Source organism: Setaria italica, chromosome III (assembly GCF_000263155.2).
Source record: "Setaria italica strain Yugu1 chromosome III, Setaria_italica_v2.0, whole genome shotgun sequence".
In the NCBI taxonomy this organism is placed as follows: domain Eukaryota; kingdom Viridiplantae; phylum Streptophyta; class Magnoliopsida; order Poales; family Poaceae; genus Setaria; species Setaria italica.
The window spans coordinates 8,707,499-8,725,483 of NC_028452.1; the positions used below are offsets into that span (position 1 = coordinate 8,707,499).

Here is a 17,985-nt window from a genome sequence, read left to right on the forward strand (position 1 = left end):
GGCGCCCGGCGAACAGACAACTAAACAATCGTCTGGTAACTTGCCTTCATCAAGTGGGACTAAGGGGCCGTTTAGTTTCGAGGGTTAAACTTTTGTTTCTGTCACATTGAATATTTAAATACTAATTAAGAGTATTAAATATAGATTATTTAAAAAATTTATTGCACAGACGGAGGCTAAACGGCGAGACGAATCTATTGAGTCTAATTAGTCCATGATTTGACAATATGCTGCTACAGTAACCATTTGCTAATGATGAATTAATTAGACTCAATAGATTCGTCTCGCCATTTAACCTCCATTTGTGTAATTAGTTTTATAATTAACTTATATTTAGTCCTCTAATTAGGGGCTGTTTGGATACGAGGTGCTAAACTTTAACAGTGTCATATCGGATGTTCGGATGCTAATTAGGAGAACTAAACATGAGCTAATTATAAAATTAATTGCAGAACCTTGTGCTAATTCGCGAGACGAATCTATTAAGCCTAATTAATCCATCATTAGCAAATGGTTACTGTAGCACCATATTGTCAAATCATGGACTAATTAGGCTTAATAGATTCGTCTCGCGAATTATACTCTATCTATGCAATTAGTTTTGTAATTAGCTTATGTTTAGTACTCCTAATTAGTATCCAAACATTCGATGTGACAGGTGTTAAATTTTAATAGGGTGTTCCCAAACACCCCCTTAGTCTCTGAATATTTAATGTAACACGGGCTCTACAATCCAAACACCCCCTAAATTATTGGATTAACAAATGCTATTATGGGCCTATTTTGGGCTGGTTCTGGTAATTTGTGCACAATTGGATTATCGTTGGACATTGCCTACACGGGTCAGTGTGTATATGCTTTATAGACTTTCAATGAAATTCAAAATGAATTAACCAGCCTTGGTTCTTAACAGTGAGCATTAATCAATCAGTCCACCACGTTGTCGCTGAAGAGCTTGAACTTGTGGGCGTCCAGCACGAGCTTCCGCACGGACGCGACCGCCCCGATGACCCCGACGCCGGTGAAGACGGCCATGATGGCCACGTTGGCCAGGTACACGGGCGAGCGCCTGGGCGGCGCCAGCGCCATGTTGTACATGACGACGGGGAGCACGAAGTCGAGCGGGATGAACCCCACGGCGCCCACCACGCCGACGATGTCGCCGAAGAAGGGCAGCATCGCCGCCACGAACGCGCACGCCGCCACGTACGCCGTCCGCAGCGCCACCCGGGGCACCAGGTTCCGCCGCGAGAACCGCCCGCGCGCCACGTCCGCCGAGTTCTTCTCCATGATCTCGTACGCCACCTGCGAGTACACCTGTATGTATCCACCGCGTTCTCCCTCTTGGTCAGTGATCACAGCGTGTGCTCGGTGCTCCCTCATCTGCCATTGTTGGCAGTACGTGGGCAAGAAGAGGTGTCTTACATACCAGGGCGATGGCTAGGAGCTGGAGGAGGACGAGGACGACGGTGAGGCCGAGCAGCCACGTCGGGGCGAGGGAGGGGCCCTCGTCGGGCATGAGGCTCTGCAGCACGTTGGAGTGCACCTGGTTGCCGAACGCCCAGTAGCCGGTGATGGCCGGGAAGTAGAACGTGAAGAATATCACCGCGTAGCACAGCACCAGCGCCTTCATCATCTTCCCGGCCGCCGGCGGTGCCAGCGTGGCCTGCTCTCACATTGTTGGCCGTTAGGTTTTGATTTCAATGCACTACAACAAATCTCTCAGCATTCAGAAGCTTGTGGACGATGAGGTGGGTCGATCCGGCACCTGGATCTCCGGCAGAATGCCGTTGCCGAAAACGGAGGCGAGGATGGAGATAGAAAGGAACGCGTTGAAGGTCTTCTCTGACTTGGACGAGCTCAACGAGTAATCCTTCGCTGGGGCACTGCTCGACACACCTGTGTGCGGCATGGCACCAAGGTTAGTCAGTTACGGAAGTTACATCTAAAATTCAAGTTTTAACAGTGTACCTGCTCGAATGCAGGCAGCTGAGACAAGGATGGTGTAGCCGAAGCTGAGGATCAGCGAGCCGAGGTTGATGTGCCGCAGCGAGTGGAACGACGGCAGCTGCGAGAGGAAGGCCAGCACCACGGCGACGATGATGATGAAATGGTACAGCTTCAAGGGCCCGTGAGGTGCCAGATTTGAGTACATTATCTGCATGTGCAGAATTGCAGGGTACAATGAGATATTCAGACGATCGATGCCTCCAAAATAGAAACGTGACACTGTTTCAATTTTCAGAAAAGTAGAAGAAACAGACCCAATCAACCAAGAAGAAAAAAACAATGTTTATGAATCCTTCAAAGTATTTATCCTTCCACTGTTCCACATGACATGTAAGCTGTCTGACATTCCCCTTGGATAGGCAAAAGCCCAATCCTACGTCACCATCAAATCTAACCGTAGGACTCCGTGATAACTTTTTTTTCCTTTTAAAAATATCGTAAAGCTGTGATTGCATATGCCAAGGAAAAAAGCCAAAGCATACTGAAATAGCATTTGAAATTCTAATTAATATTTGCCCACATGGATAAAGGAACCAGCAAAAGTCAACTCAATGTAGCTCATCATCGTTAAGTCAGAAACATTTTTTTAAGATAAATGTCTTTTTAAGCATCCTCCGATATACTCCTAAGAATCTTAGTGAATTTGATCATGGCAACGAAAAATTCGTATAAACTCAAACGAACATGAATGGCCTGAAAAAGTAGCCAAGTACCTGTAGGCAGTCGGCGGCAAGCAAAATGCTCCCGGTGGTAACGCCGGCGTTGATCGCGGTTTGCACGCTCACCACCAGGTAGAACACCCACCCAGATCCTTGAAGAAAAACAAAACCGCAGATCAATGACAGTATTACTAGTAATCACGCATCCCGGTCAACTGATCGCCGCCTCGATCCGGACGTCACCGATCGAGAGCTGTACGTGCAGGTCAGCGGAGAGCCGGAGGAAAGGAAAGAATCCAGCCAGAATCTGGCGCATTGATATAAATTTCAGGCCAGAGAGGCGTGCGGTGGACGACGGGGAGCGACGGCGGGTGGCCGGTCGTCGTGCGTGGCGTGAGCGGGTGCGTACCGAGGACGTCGGCGGCGAGCTCGCGGAAGCGGATGTGGCGGCGGCCGCGGGCCTCGCAGTGGTCGAGCACCCTGGAGACGAGGAAGTAGGCGTAGAAGGTGACGGCGAAGACGGCCGTGAGCGCCGCGAGGCCGAGCCCCCACCCCATGCCCCGGAGCGCGTACGGCAGCGTGAGCACCGTCGGGCCCACGATGGCCGTCGTCAGGTGGAACCCCGCGTGCCACCACGTCCCTGCACACGGGCACACGGCGCGTCATGGTACGTCCGTGAGACGGATGGATGGAGCCAGGATATGCGATCAGGTGCGCGTACCTTTTGACTCGAGCACGAAGGCGGCGCCGGCGTCGGCGGGTGGCGGCGCCTTGCCGGCCCGGTGGTGCGCGCCGGCGCCCGCGGCCTCGACGTCGGAGACCGCGGAGGACGGCGTGGCGACGTGCGCCGTCGCGGGCGAGAGCAGGAACGGCGTGCCCCTGGTGCCCGCCATGGCGTGCCCGCGCGAGCTGCCGCTCGCCTTGGCTTGCGTTGGTCGCACGCCCTCGCAAGATCGACTCACCGTGGCGCGGCCAGATTCACCACCACCGCTTCATCGGCGCCCGCAACCACGCACGGTCCGACCCAAGATGGATTGATGAGTCCGAGAGGGGCAGGGAAGATGGGGAACACCTCGGAGCTCGGCGCACGGGTGAACGGAGACAGAGTTGGAAGCGTTTACGCCTGTGCTTGCAGCTCGTGTCTGCTACGGATTGCAGCAACGACACACGCAGGCAGGGAAGGTGATGGAGTTTGCTTGCCGAGCGAGGGAGAGAGGCCAGCCAGGCCAGGCGAGGCTTTGGGTGGTTTGACTTTCCGAGGGTGGAGGAGGCAGCATGTGAAACCCATATGCGGTGCCGTACCGTCCCCCATGGTTGCGGATGCCTCAGGCTCAGGGTGCTCGCGCCGAGCACGCTGCGTTGCTGCCGATTTTGTATGTAGCCAACGGCCGTAGAACGTGGGCTCTGTTCCAACACCGCACCATGAGCCAGAGCACAAAGAAGGCAGGCAAGAGCATCGGATGGATGCGATCTGGGTTGGAATGGCACAGCTCTATCTCCCCTCTTCTGTGCCCGTCACTCCGTCAGCAGCATGAGCTATATCCGGGGGCTGCTCAATCGAAAAGTAGATTTTCTGACAAGGGCTTTCTAGTAGTTGACACTTGACTATTCTCCTACACTTAAAAACACCAATTCAGGCAGTTTCTCTGCTACAAACAATCAATCACAATTCACAAGGCGCAGGGCATGAATCTTAGTGGTGCTGACTGCAATGCACATTTCAGCTTCATAAGCTAACTAAATAACTAATAGATTCATGCCACTACTTTTGACTTAACGTATGGTAGCAACTTGCAGGCAATAATACATACAAAACCGAACTGGCTACATCACTTGCAACTCCCAAGCTGTTGATGTGCCACCAAGTACCAGATTTGCCAGCGAAAACATACTAATTCATCTGTAAATAAAATAAAACTCGAGTTGGAATACCATAGCCGCAACTGACGAGTCTTTTAGATTCTTTATGGACGAGTCCTCTAGGTTAGTTTACTTCCACTGGTAAGAACCTTGCAAATACCTCAGGCGACCCCAAACTGCCTTCAGACATTGACATTACACATTAGCCACCTAGTAGGAGGTGGCCTGAGCGTAAAATATTTATTTTTTTTTGAACGAATGGGCACGGGATAGTGCCTATTTCATTGAGAGAGTAGATAAATACAAATTGTTACAGGAGAGATACAATGTTTCCGTTTGTATGTATATCGCGACTACTCTCTAGATAATAACGACGCTAGTGCTCTCGCCCCTGCTAAAATCCATGTGTCTGCTTCCGCTTTGATCTGCACCAGCAGGGAGGTTGCGGCCATCTCTTGGTGGTTGAATATTCGTCGATTGCGTTCCTTCCAAATCTCCCATATTACCAGCAGGCCCATAGAGCAAGCTCCTTGCCGAGGAGCTTCAGTCCTTATGGTCATATTTATCCACCACTCAAGAGCATTGTCAGATGGGGGCCAGTTTGAGGGTTGTAGACTGGGTTGCAAGGCCTAGGTGGCTATAAGGCTCCATATTCGCCTGGTGTATCTGCATTGTGCCAGGAGATGATGTGCTGTCTCCTGATGTACTCGGCATAGAGGGCAATTTGGTGAGTGCGGCCATCCTCTGCGCGCCAGCCGATCAGCTGTCCAAACCCGGTCCTGGAATATCAGACAGGCAAAAAATTTGCATTTCGGTGGTGCCCAGCATTTCCATATTGTTTTACTGTGCGGTGCATAAGTGGATCCGATGAACTGTGCCTTGTACGTTGATGCTGCTGAGTATTGTCCATTTTTTGTGAATTTCCAGCGTAGTGTGTCCTCTTGTTGTGCTTGGAGGTTCACTGTCGCTACTAGTCGCCATAGTATGATGAATTCACGTAAGTGTTGCGTTGTTATGCCGGCGTTGATGTTTATGTCTGTCACCCATTTATTGTTGTGTATTGCCTCAGCAAGAGTTTTGTGCTTCCCCCTGGATAGCTTGTATATGTTGGGTGCAATGTCCTTTGGGCGGATACCCCTTCCCCAAGCTGAGTGCCAGAAGCTTGCTTTGCGTCCATTTCCCACTGTGATAACTGTGCAAGCCGCGAATAAGCGTCGATCAGAGTCGTCGCATGGGATGTCCAGTCCAATCCATGTCTTCCCCGGGGACTCCCACTCGTGCCAGATCCATCGTAGTCGCAGTGCTTTAGCAAAATTATGAAGGTTCAGCACTCCTAGTCCGCCATTCTCTTTGGGTAAGCATGTTTTGATCCAGTTGACCTTGCACTTGCCCCCTGTTAACAAACTGTCTCCGGCCCAGACGAATCGCTTCCTTATTTTATCTAGCTCGTCTAGGACTTCGCTTGGCGGTTTTAATACAGTTAGTAGATATAAAGGTTGCGCAGAAAGCACAGATTTGGCGAGGCAGACTCGTCCTGCTTGCGTGATGTTGCGGTTTTGCCACCCAGATAGTTTTTTAGCTGCCTTGTCTTTCAGGGGTTGGAAGTCAACTTTCCTTAAGCGCCGGATCGCAAGTGGTAGTCCGAGGTTTTAATGGGAAGCCGGTTCGAGTGATTGGCCATTCAGATAGTATGTCGTCAAGGTCTACATTATTGCAGCTGATGGGGGCCACTGTTGTCTTTTCCAGGTTTGTGTGTAGTCCTGTGGCCTCTCCGAATAAATGTAGGAGTTGTGTGATATTTGTGACATCTTCCTTTGTTGGTTTTATGAAGATAGCCGCATCATCGGCGTACATAGAGATGCTGGTGCGCGGCGTGCGGCCGCCTAGTTTTTTAAGTAATCCCATTCCTGTCGCTGTGTGCATTAATTGGTATAGTGGGTCTATCGCCAGGATGAAAAGGAAGGGAGAGAGGGGGTCTCCTTGTCGTAGACCTCGCCCATGCACAATTGCGTCGGTTGGAATTCCGTTTATGAGGACTTTGGAGGTTGATGTGACCAGTAATGCCGTGATCCAGTTACGCCAACGTGCAGGGAATCCTCTATGTTGCAGTAATTCAAGCAGGTAGTCCCAGCGAACGGAGTCAAAAGCCTTTGAGATGTCCAGCTTCATTAGCAGTGTTGGCGTTCTGTTCCTGTGAAACCTTCTTGCCATGTTCCGAACATACAGGAAATTATCGTGAATGCTTCGCCCTTTGATGAAGGCACTTTGACTTGGCGAAATCAATTTGTCCATGTAGGGCTGAAGCCTAGTTGCCAGCACTTTGGTAATGATCTTTGCTATTGCATGTATAAGGCTGATCGGTCTGAAGTCGCTTATGGTTTCAGCTCCATCCTTTTTGGGTACCAAAACAATGGCTGCTGTGTTAAGCAAGTTTAAGTCATTGCATCTCCCAGCATGGAAAGCATTTACTGCCGCAATAACGTCTCCTTTGATGATAGCCCAGCATGATTTAAAGAACAATCCAGTGAAGCCATCTGGGCCTGGCGCTTTATCTTTGGGTAGGGCAGCTATGGCATCTTGTATTTCCTTATCTGAGAAAGGGTTGTCAATTCCGGCTAAATCCACTACTGGGAAATGTAGCATGTCCCAGTTGAAGGTTTTAATGCGAGTAGGAGGAGCGGACATCACGTTGTCGAAGTGGTCTTGGACGATCTGCTATTTTTGTAAGTGCGTTACTGCCCAGGTATTTCCCCTCTTCAGCCTTTGGATGAAGTTTCTCCGCCTCCTCCCATTTGCCTTGAGGTGGAAAAACTTGGTATTCGCATCACCTTCTCGCAGGTAGGTTATCCTGGAGCTCTGCTTCCTTCTCATCTTCTCTACGACCGCCCATCCCAGAAGTCGCGTTTTTAGTTTGCTTTGTATGTTGCGTTCTGGTTCCGTGAGCGTTCTTGTTTCCTCAGCTTCATCCAGGCGCAGAATGACTTCTTGGGCCATATGCAGTTTTAAGCGGGCGTCGGAGACGTGCGTTCTGCTCCAGGATCTTAGTGCGCGGGCAGTGTTGTGCAGTTTACAGCCCAGTCTATGGAACGGCTCAGTATGGGTAGTCGGCTTTGACCATTCTTTGTCTACGGTCTCATAGAAGCCTGGTAGCCGCGTCCAAAAATTTTCAAAACGGAGTGGTGTCGGTTTGCGAGGTCCCGAGTATTGCGCAAGTAGTAATGGGCAGTGGTCCGAGTGCGAAGAAGATAGGGCGTGAAGGATGTGATCATCAAATTTTACATCCCAGGAAGCGTTGCAGAAAACTCTATCAATTCGCGTTAGCGTCGGCTGATGTCTTGCATTGCTCCAGGTAAATCGTCTGTTTTGTAGGTGAATCTCTTTAAGTCCGCAATAATTCAGTGCTGATCTGAATCTTCTCATAAGGCTGCGATTTAAGTTGCTATTGTTTTTGTCTCTGGCGTTGTAGATTAAGTTAAAATCGCCCAGTATTAGCCATGGAATGGTGTCGTCAGGTGCCATTGTTCGCAGTTGGCGTAGGAATGCAGGCTTTGCTGAGTGTCGTGTTGGGCCGTATACCGTCGTGAGTTGGAACCGAGCATTACTATGCTTAACTATTGCTGTTGCTGAGATGAAAAACCGACTTGTTTGGATATCCCGTATGTCAAAAACTCGCTCATCCCAGAGTAGCAGTATACCACCTTTGGTGCCTGAAGCCGCTTGATATGTGAAGTTAGCTAAGCGAGGTCCCCCTAGTAGGTTTGCTAGCGTCGCATCAATACTTTGTAGTTTTGTTTCCTGCAGGCATATAATGTGACATGCTGTGGCTGCAATGGTTTCGCGAACTGTGAGACATCTTGCCGGAGCGTTCAACCCTCTCACGTTCCAGCTCATTATTTGAAAATTACTACTCATGGAAGATAATTTTGTGGCGCACGAAGGCGAGGTGGCCGCATTGCATTTTCTGTAGCGATTGACGCAGCCATGCCCGTGGGTCTCGTAAGGTAGTAATTCCGTGGATGTGCTTGTTTTTGTTCTGAGTTGCCGGCGTTGATGCCTCCTGTTCATTGGCGCATTTAGCAGTAGTGATTAACGGCGTAGTCGTTTTAGGATTGACGTGGGCGCGACGTGGTCTGTCGTTCACTGTTTTCGCCCGAAGGTCGCAGCCAACAGGGCGTGAGTGGAGTCCTCCCCGAAGGTCACAGCCAGCAGGGTGAGGAACATAGTTATAAGGTACATAACAGTAGCTATACATAAATTGGCAAAATGACGCTTGAGTAAGTTGCGGCAACAGAGATCATGCAGCCTCATGTTCCATCTCCTGAAGCTCACCCACATTAGCGCCAGCCATCTGCAGAAGTGCTTCGTTTGTTTGGTCCGCCGCTTCGTCGTCGAGGTCGAAGAGGACGGTCATGGCCGATATGATGTAGTCCGGCAGCGGCCCCTGAAACATGTTAATGAAGTCCTGCAAAACCTGTTCAATTGACATCGTCTCATTAGTGCCAACACCCAGTTTCTTGCAAAGGTTACGCTGTGCGCGCTCTACTGCTGGCAGAGCTGGTTTTTTAGCTAGGCGTGCACTCCGCCGAACTTTAGTCATGTCGAAGGTGCGACCTTTTCGCGCGTGTTGCGGTGGAGCTTGCTTTATGGCTGGTGGCGGAGGTGTTGCAAAAAGGTTGTCAATTTGTGGCGGTAGCTTGGTCAGTGGCGCGGTTGGTGGCGATTGATTTGGGTTGGGCCGTTCTGGTGTTACGTTATGGGCCGGCCTTGGTCTGCGATGGTAATGGATCGGTGTTGGATGCATTTGATGGACCACAATGGCTTGCTCGGTGTTGAGTTCATGGGCCAAGTCGTAGCTCAGGTGCTCTGGCTCTGGTGGAGATGGGCCCTCACATTGGCCTGGTGCGCCAGACATCGCATGTTGGGCCTCCCTTCTAGGCGAGCTGCCTGGCTGGGCCGCAGCCTGTTTGGGCTGGCAAACCTGCCCGGCCTCGATGGCCAGCGCATCAAGGGCCCAGTGGACCTCCACAGCTGTCGGAGCAGGCGTCGCCTGTTGGGCCTCCCTGCCAGGCGAATTTCCTGGCTGGGCCGCGGCCTGCTTAGGCTGGCAACCCTGGCCGGCCTGAACGCCCAGCGTAGCAAGGGCCCGGCTAACTTCTTCGACTGTCGAAGAGGCCGTCGGCGCCGCCGTCGCCGGTTCCTGCAGCAGCGCCGTGCGAAGTGTGGTGAAGACCTGCGGCAGTGGGACTGGATCGGACCAGGCTTTCTCCCCCGGAGCCGCCTCCTCAATGCCTAGCCGGTCGGCAAGCCGGCACGCCTTGCGGATGTACTCATCGGCGCCGGCGTGCCAAAAGTGTGTCCTGGCATCCAAGGTGGAGATGTCAGTCGAGGGAGGTGCCTCAATTACCTGGTGCTGGATGTAGTGCTTCAAGGTTGCCACCTGCTCCGCGAAGATTGCTTGAAGTTGGGATGGAGCTAGGCTGGCGAGTCCCAGTGCGCCGGCGTCGTCTTGTCGCCGTCCCTGCGGAGGCGCATAGCTGCGCCGTGGGGGGGGAGCGCGTGCGGTCACGGCGTACCGTTCCCGCGCACCCCCAATAGTCGGAGTCGACGTGCCGCCCCTGTCCTGGGTGCTCGTAGTCGTCTTCGTGGTCGTCGTCATCTCCGCCGCGACGGGACGGCCAGGTGAATGGCCGATCATCACAGCGTTGCCTCGCCGGCCGACGCCTGGGGCGGTCTTCTCTGGTACGGTGATCTTGATGGGTGGAGGTGTCGCGCCGCCGCCCGCCTTCCCTAGCATCAGGTACGGGTTGGCCGCCATGCTCTGCTCTGTAGCCGGCCGCAGGAGCTCGCCGTCCCCCGCTTGGTTCCACGCTGGGGTGTTCCCGCGGCGGTCGAGGAAGTCGCGCCGGGAAGCGCGACCGTGCATCAGCCGGCGCACCGTCAACAAGCCCGTAGCGCCACTCATAGTGACGCCTGATTGGGACGATGCTTTGCGGATTGTCGATGGCCTGCTGGAGATCCTGTGCCGCCGCCGAGTAGTCCTCCAGAAGGGGCAAGTGGATGAAGACCTCATACCGGGTCCCTTGCTGCCAGGGCAGTTGCGAGGGCTCGGCCGAGACTACAAAGGTAGATGATCTTGCAGTTGGGTTATGAGTGAATGCGAGCCATACCTTCTTCGGGATTTCGCTCGGATCGACTGTCCAAGCCCACAACTCAATGTGTATGGAGTCCGCTGGTTGAAGGAGATCGGTGACGATGTGCTGCAGGGCGCACTTGTGGCCGATGACGCGCTCGACGATCTCCGGTGTCCAAGCGTGGGCTGGGATTCCGTCGAGGCAGAGGCGAACTCTGTAGAAGATGCGAAATCCGAGGGCGTGGGTGAGGCTTCTCCAAGTGCAGAGGCAGATGTCGATGTCGACTCCTGTGAATCTTCCCCGCCGCCGCGCCTCCGCCGCATGTTCAGCTTGCTCGAACTTGATGAGGTACGGCTCGGGCTGGTGGAGGGTGACGGCAACATCACCGGGCCGCAGATGGAGCTCTCTGGTGAGGAGGGTGGCAATGTCCCTGGCGCCGGCATCCGGCGGCAGATGCAGAGCCCACGGGACAAGCGCACAGGCTTCCCAGTCCCGTGCGTCATGCTCAAGGTGGAAGGTTGTGGAGACGAAGACCGTCTCAACTTCCGGCCGTGTGTGCGGGTCGCCTATGGCCATGTTGGTTGTGGTGGCTCTGGGTTGGAGTTGGTGGGGCTCCGGGAAGGGGGGCAGCAGTTGGATTGGCGGCGATGAGTTGGAGGTTTGGAGGTGTTAGGCGGCGGGCGGTGGTCGGGAGTGGTGTCGCTTGGCTTTTCGGGTGGTGTGGGTGTGCGTGGAGGTCCCCGGAGCTCAGATCTCCGGCGAGGTTGCTGCCGCCCTGCTCTGCAGTCGCGCTCCCTGTGCCCGAAGCGCCGGCACCGAAAGCAGCGCACCGGGTCACGACATGCGGAGGCGAGGTGGTTGTGGGCGAGGCAGCGGAAGCAGCGGCCCTGTGTTGCCCGCTTAAAATCGAGCAAAGCCCGGCTTGCTGGCCGTCTTGAATGGCCTCTGTTGCTCCGATCATGTCCGCCGTCGCGTCGCGGCGTCTCGGGCCGCGCTTGCCGCCGCATCCGACGACTCTTCACAGGTTGCCAGGCATGGAGATCCGGATTGTGCTGCAGAGCTCCCATTACACCGCCGTACGGAGGTCCGGGGGGCTGAGTCGCTGGCGGGGTGTCTTGATTGCGCCGCGTGGTTGTCTTGTCGCCAGATTTAATCCATCTCCCATGGGTAGTAGAGGTGTCGTCACCATGGCGGCGTAGAGGTGCGCGGGCAGCTGGAGTATTGAAGACTCTTCCTCTCCCTCGGACGACCTCCGCATAGGACCGTGTCCCGTCCGTCGCGATGTGGGGGGGCCTGGAGCCAGCAGGAAGCAGATTCTGTAGGGGGATCTTCAGATCCGGCGAGGTGACTCGCGGATCCGGCGAGGCCGGCACCCAATCGGCCTCGGGCGGCGACCGTCGGTGGAATCGCGGAGGTGGCGGTGGGGAGCCATTGACGAACTGCTCCCAAGCTCTCGCTGAGGATGGGGATAGTGGGGGTCGGGGTCGTGGGGTCTGGTTGAGGGTCGGCTTCGGTGGGGCTCCGCGGAGGTAGGCTTGGGTTGACGCCGGCAGTGGTGGGCGGCGCGGCGGCGGCGGAACGAGGGGGGCTGGCGTTGGGGAGGGGGGGGCTCTCATTGTTGCATGATGCACAGGGTATCAAATCTCCCCTCTTCACAGAGTTGCGTAAAATATTTACATATAGATACACTCTATTGCAAGCGAATTGCACCACTGTACCACAAACTCATAACAGTAACAACCACCGATTGCTACCCATGGTGTGGCAACTTGCACCAACAACACAAGCAACTGCAAAATGTACAGAAACAGGAGGAACTCTCGCAAAAGGAATAGACAGGAGCAACCGTAGCCTGGAGCTGCCGCCACGAAGATACAGCATTCCGGTAGGATGATACTGAATGAGTACACGTTGTCTCAACATCTGGAGCTGTACTGTTGCAAAGCGGTCAGGCTTGAAGACATGATTGGAGGGGCTTGCTTCCATTGTCACCAGGCATCATATTATTAAACATGGACTCCTATTTGGCAGCTTCTAGGTGAAGAAACTTCAGCAACAGCAGAGACACAGGATATCCAGAGAGCTAACTTGTCTCTTCAGGGATGTGCATGCCAAAGCCACGTTTCATTTTTTCAATTCTGATAAATTAAAAATTGAAAAATGATTAGTATCTGGAAACCCCACTACTTAAGAGATCTGATCAAGAGAAACTTGGCAATCAAGCATTTTCAATGTCTCTTGCTAACTCAAACATTGAAAATACTTGAAAAGAAGCAATAAAACCTATCAGTATTTCTAGATTCTGATAGAAAAGAAGTAATAAAACCTAGGTGCTGGTTATGGCATTAGATTAATTCAGGAAGTAAATGTGAGGATGCTATTATGCTTAAAGTTTATATTCGGCCTCATTGGTAAAACAAAAGGCTAGCACCTTTATGGTTTTCCTATATATTTATTACTGCATATTTACCTATAAGAAAGTAGAAAAGGGCCATGCGTTTACTGTCAAGCAACTTACGTGGGAGCAAGCTTTCCAAGACCACGTAACTTCATGCCAGTCGTATCGTCAACCACAGTTCCTGATATCTCAACAGAATATGACTTTCCAGATATACGAGGGAGCCCCCTCCCTACAAGCAAATCAAAATCTTTCTGGTGGAGCTCTCTGCCATTTACAAAAACTCCAGTATTCCCACCAGCACAGTTCTTGGGCATCGGATAGTTGAATTCTTTAATAAATGGCTGAAAGAAAAGAACATTCTGTGATGACATAGAAATAAATAGTGCTCGAGCAAATATTACTTGCAGAAAGTTCAACTTACAGGGATAATGCCTCTACATTCTTGACCAAAGACACCCCAAAATCCAGCACGGTAGTCGTACCTAAATTAAGAAAAAAAGGATATGTTACCTTGCTTTAAATAAATTCACAATGCACTGCGAATTAACTTCCTGAAAACCAGTATCTTTGGTGAAGATTTAGCAGAATTCGTTTCTTAGACAATATGCTCATCATACTAATTTATGATCTAAGTCACTAATAAGTGTTGCTTTGCACACTGACGGTCTCCAAAACATAATATTTTTCCATCAGTTTCTATAATAATATATCCATTTATAGGTATGAAAGTTTGAAGACAAATATATCTGAAAATGTCAAGATATTTCCGACTGATATGGCTATACCTTTGAAACTACAGCATAAATTAGCAATTTCTTAACTACAAATTTTTTTCACTATTGCCATAAAGTAGCACCAATTTTCTATTTACTGAGGTGCCAAGGAAATGGTTATATCTTGATTTCCGGGTGAACAGATATTGAAAAATGAAAAGCTATTACTGATATGGAAAATCACATGAATTTGTGAGGTTTGAGCTGACATTGCTCGAAGCAATCAGTAACGAAAACAAGGATTGTTCACAAGAACCTTCCTGGCTTCTCAAATAATGAAAGAACAACATTGTTACAGAGATCACCTCAAGTGAAGGTGACCACTTTGGCTGACAAAAGATTAGCCTTCTTTCTTCTTCAGAAGTTTGAGGAAAGCCAATCAAAACAGTGCTAGCAGTAGAAACCAGGCATGATAATGTGATCAAAAGGGGATTGTCCTACCAGTGTTCGAACCAAGTCATCATCTCAAGTTGCCACTGATAAACTAGGGCTGCACTGAAGCATAAAAGCAAAAGCTGCGTGTTTTGAGCCTATTATTGTCTCAATACTTTGCTAACAGATTCAATGTTTTCTGAGTAAGGTGGACGCTGCTGAAATAAATACGACTAGGGCAATTGATGTATGGCTGCGTGCAGCATAAACTAAACAAATACAGTTTAGCATAAAAGATTCTGAATGGCTAAGTGAGCAAATGACTTACCAATATGAACCAGGGCCAACAGGACCAGCTTTCTTCTCTGCTTTCCGGAGAGCTCGTTCAGAGATTGGATGACCATTGATTGAAACCTTAGCACTGTCTGCAGACTGGTTGAATAAAGAAAGGTCCTTGAAACCTTTCTTCAGGAAACCAGTAAAAAAGGATGAATCCCCATTCTTACCAATGGAAGACTGCATCTCATCTACCTCGGCCTCAGATGAAACACGAGAACTTGAGTTTGTGCACTCATTAACTAATGAGTTATTCTTGGCTGGCGTATCGCCATTTATATTATCTGAGTGCAGCAGTTTACCAGAGTCACCCTTGATGTTCTCTTGTTCATATCTCTTAGTTATGCTCTCAACTTCAAGAGTATTGCTGTCATCCTTTTTGTTGCATTTTTCATATCTCTTACTAATGCTTTGAACTCTGAAGCTACCATTACGTTCGTACTTTATGCTCATACCTTCATCTTCAAGGCTGCTGGTAACAGCATTACTGGTCTTTTGTTTGTATTTGTTACCCACAATTCTGTCTTCAGGACTGCCAACATTACCATGTTTACCTTTTAGTTCATGTGTTCTTCGGTTACTACATTCATCTCCAAGCACACCCCTATGGCCTTCTTTACTCTTCTCTGTACATTTCCTACCAAGACTTTCATCGCCACCATTGGCTTCATAATCTGCTTTGTTATTTATGTCATATTCCTTTCTTCTGATTTGATCCCCACCACTATAATCTTTCCGTTGACTGGAGAATGGATCAATTTGTTTGTCCTCTAAAATTGGACCTTGTGGACTGCCTGTATCTCCTTGACATAATATGTCCTTCGGGTCATTTGAGAATCTAGACCTGCTTGCAGGCACTGATTTTAACTGAATGCTCCTGCTTGACCCACGCTCACTGTCTGTTCTATCATAACTCCCGGTAGAAGATGGTGACATATTGTCAGAAAAATCCTCCTTCTGTCGGTGGCTATCATGTGCTTGCAACTTATAGAAATTAAAATTGTCATCATCCTGATGTTGATACCACCCGGAACTCTTGGGGTCCCGGTGATTGGAACTTCTGACACTTTTTGGTACTGGGAAAGACGATTGGGGGATCACCGGATGGACTTTTGCTTCCTTAGGCTTGAGATTAATAATCTCTGAACATGAACCACACTGAACCTGATTCTTCTTGCAGCCTGTGAATTTCCCCTGAGGCATCTGCAGAAGATGGGAACAGGAGCTGCAAACAACAAAAGGTGCAGCACCCCTCAATGGCCGACAAAAATTCTCTGCTTTCTTCCTGAAATACTCCACCCTCCTCTTTGACATGGAAGGGTCCGAGTACAGAGATGAAGCCACAGATCTCCGGTCAAGCTCCGATGAGAATGGTTGAGACCTATCGAAACGAAAGGACCCCTGCTGCCCTGCGAAGTACCTGGCCATCGGAATGTTCTCCTCGGGCGCCACCACCCGCTGTACCGGAAGGCACTGCGCGCATTGGCAAGTGCTGTGATGGCGACTCCCCTGACCAAAGCCATAGTTCTCCCGCCGACCATCGGGGTATTGTCGGAACCGACCGCTCGACTGCCTCGTGTACGTCTCGTCAGAGACGGAGCGCTGCAATTGGTCGTACGGACTCGGCTGTAATAAGCTAGTCCTGTACCGGCCGGCGTAGCGCGAGCGGTAGTACTCCGGGCCCCGGCCTGCGTGCGGCGGCGGTTCGGCATGCGACGGGCGCAGCGAGACCGTGCGGCGGCTCATGCGGTGGCGCTCCGGCGGCTGCCCCGTGAGCTCGCAAGAACGGGTGATTTGGTCCCGTATCTCGTCGAGCTTCCGGAGCAGCTCCAGAGGGTCCTGCTTGAGCGCGCCCCAATCCAGGGCGCCACTCCGGTCGCTGCATTGCCCGTACTGGACCGGCTCAGGAACCCGGCCCCTCCTCCTGTACTTCATCTCCTTGGGGTCGCTCGCCATGTCGCCCCCGAAGGCGGGATTCCCCCTCTCCGCCGAACCGAATGCCTCTGCAGAACCGAGAATCAGTTGAATAGAAATAGCGACGGCGAAAGGAGAAATGGTAGATGGTAAGGTGGATCATAGAACTCAGAGATGTAAGGTTTCGGGTGGCCAGAGAGAGGATGAAGAAGAGCTTGTTGCGGCTGTGGCGGCGGTTACCTCGACTTGGAGAGCTCGCGGGGGCCGCAACGGCCGGCTCAGGAGCTACGACGCGGGGACGCGGAAGAAACTCCGTTTTTCCGCTAGGGTTCCCCGTGGCGGCGGCGGTGGCGGCTCGTCGGTTTCGCCATTGGCGAGGTGAGAGCAGTGTGGCGCGGCGGCGTTCGAGTGAGGCGGCGAGGAAGACGAGGAGGGGGCCAAGTGGAAGAGGGGCTTTTGTACCCGGGGAGGTTATCAGGGACTCGGTTGTGATTTTTGTTTCTTCTGGGGCCTCGCGCGTGATGGAGCTTGGCGGGCCCGGCGGGCTTCGGTTGGGAACTGGGAGTGACCTGGCTGGACCGCCGACTTGCGGGGCCCGCGTGGGTGGAGAGGCGGGTGGTGGTGGACAGCTGGTGTGACCTGGATTGACTAAAAAGGCCTTTGCTTTGGCAATGCTACGCGCAAATGGTCTACTTTTTCGAATCATATACTATACAGACTGTGATTACTAAAGTGGGCACGGCGACAGAGTTAGCTGACCTTGATGAGAGAAAAAAAGAGTAGCTGACGTAGTAAACAATGCCGGATACACCTCTCAGCGAAAAATTATTTATTTTTTGTTTTTGATTACAATTCTTTAATTTTTTTGGTTGGCAACTGCAAAATGCTGATAAAGCCAAGAATACCCAGCACAACCTACTTGTCTCTGCCATAAAAATAGAAGAAAAGGAAGAATTCTCCAACAACCGATGAATAAATTTCTGGCCGAACGCAAGGACGCACCGCGACAGGGAGTTAGGGATCAACAAATAATTTGATGTGAAAGGGCATGTGCGATGTCTTTGGAGAGCTGGTGCGCGGGGTAAGGGGACGTTTAATTTCTTGAGCTAAAGTTTTTATTTCGTGTCATCGAATATTCGAAGACTAATTAGAAGAACTAAATATAAGTTAATTATAAAATTAATTGTACGGATGGAGGCTAAACGGCGAGACGAATCTATCAAGTCTAATTAATTAATTCATCATTAGCAAATGGTTACTGTAGCAGCACATTATCAAACTATGGATTAATTAGACTTAATAGATTCATCTCGTTGTTTAGCCTCCATCTGTGTAATGGGTTTTGTAAATAATTTATATTTAATACTTCTAATTAGTATCTAAATATTTGATGTGACGGGAATAAAAAATAAGCAACGGGAACAAACCTTAGCCAGCGATGGAAATTTAGGTGCCGCCTGTCGACTGTCGGCGGCGCCGAACTCAACAGTGGTTACATGTTAGTATTGACTTGCACTGCATTGCTTCAA

At 50.9% G+C, this 17,985-nt stretch overlaps 2 protein-coding genes across 2 annotated transcripts; both read right to left on the minus strand.

The window, feature by feature from the left end:
• Positions 1 to 675: 675 nt before the first annotated feature.
• Positions 676 to 3,562, minus strand: LOC101774041 (probable GABA transporter 2). Its single transcript, XM_004963496.2, has 7 exons — positions 3,391 to 3,562; positions 3,079 to 3,309; positions 2,724 to 2,821; positions 1,972 to 2,158; positions 1,769 to 1,899; positions 1,430 to 1,666; positions 676 to 1,317 (listed from the first exon to the last, which is right to left on the minus strand). Exons 1-7 carry the CDS (start codon positions 3,560 to 3,562, stop codon positions 928 to 930), a joined length of 1,446 nt encoding a protein of 481 aa, XP_004963553.1. The 3' UTR covers positions 676 to 927.
• Positions 3,563 to 12,295: 8,733 nt separating this feature from the next.
• Positions 12,296 to 16,880, minus strand: LOC101780239. The gene is made up of 5 exons (XM_004961001.2): positions 16,697 to 16,880; positions 14,535 to 16,545; positions 13,483 to 13,543; positions 13,179 to 13,402; positions 12,296 to 12,798 (listed from the first exon to the last, which is right to left on the minus strand). The coding sequence occupies exons 2-5, from the start codon at positions 16,496 to 16,498 to the stop codon at positions 12,744 to 12,746; spliced, it is 2,304 nt and encodes a 767-aa protein (XP_004961058.1). The 5' UTR covers positions 16,499 to 16,545; positions 16,697 to 16,880; the 3' UTR covers positions 12,296 to 12,743.
• Positions 16,881 to 17,985: the final 1,105 nt, after the last annotated feature.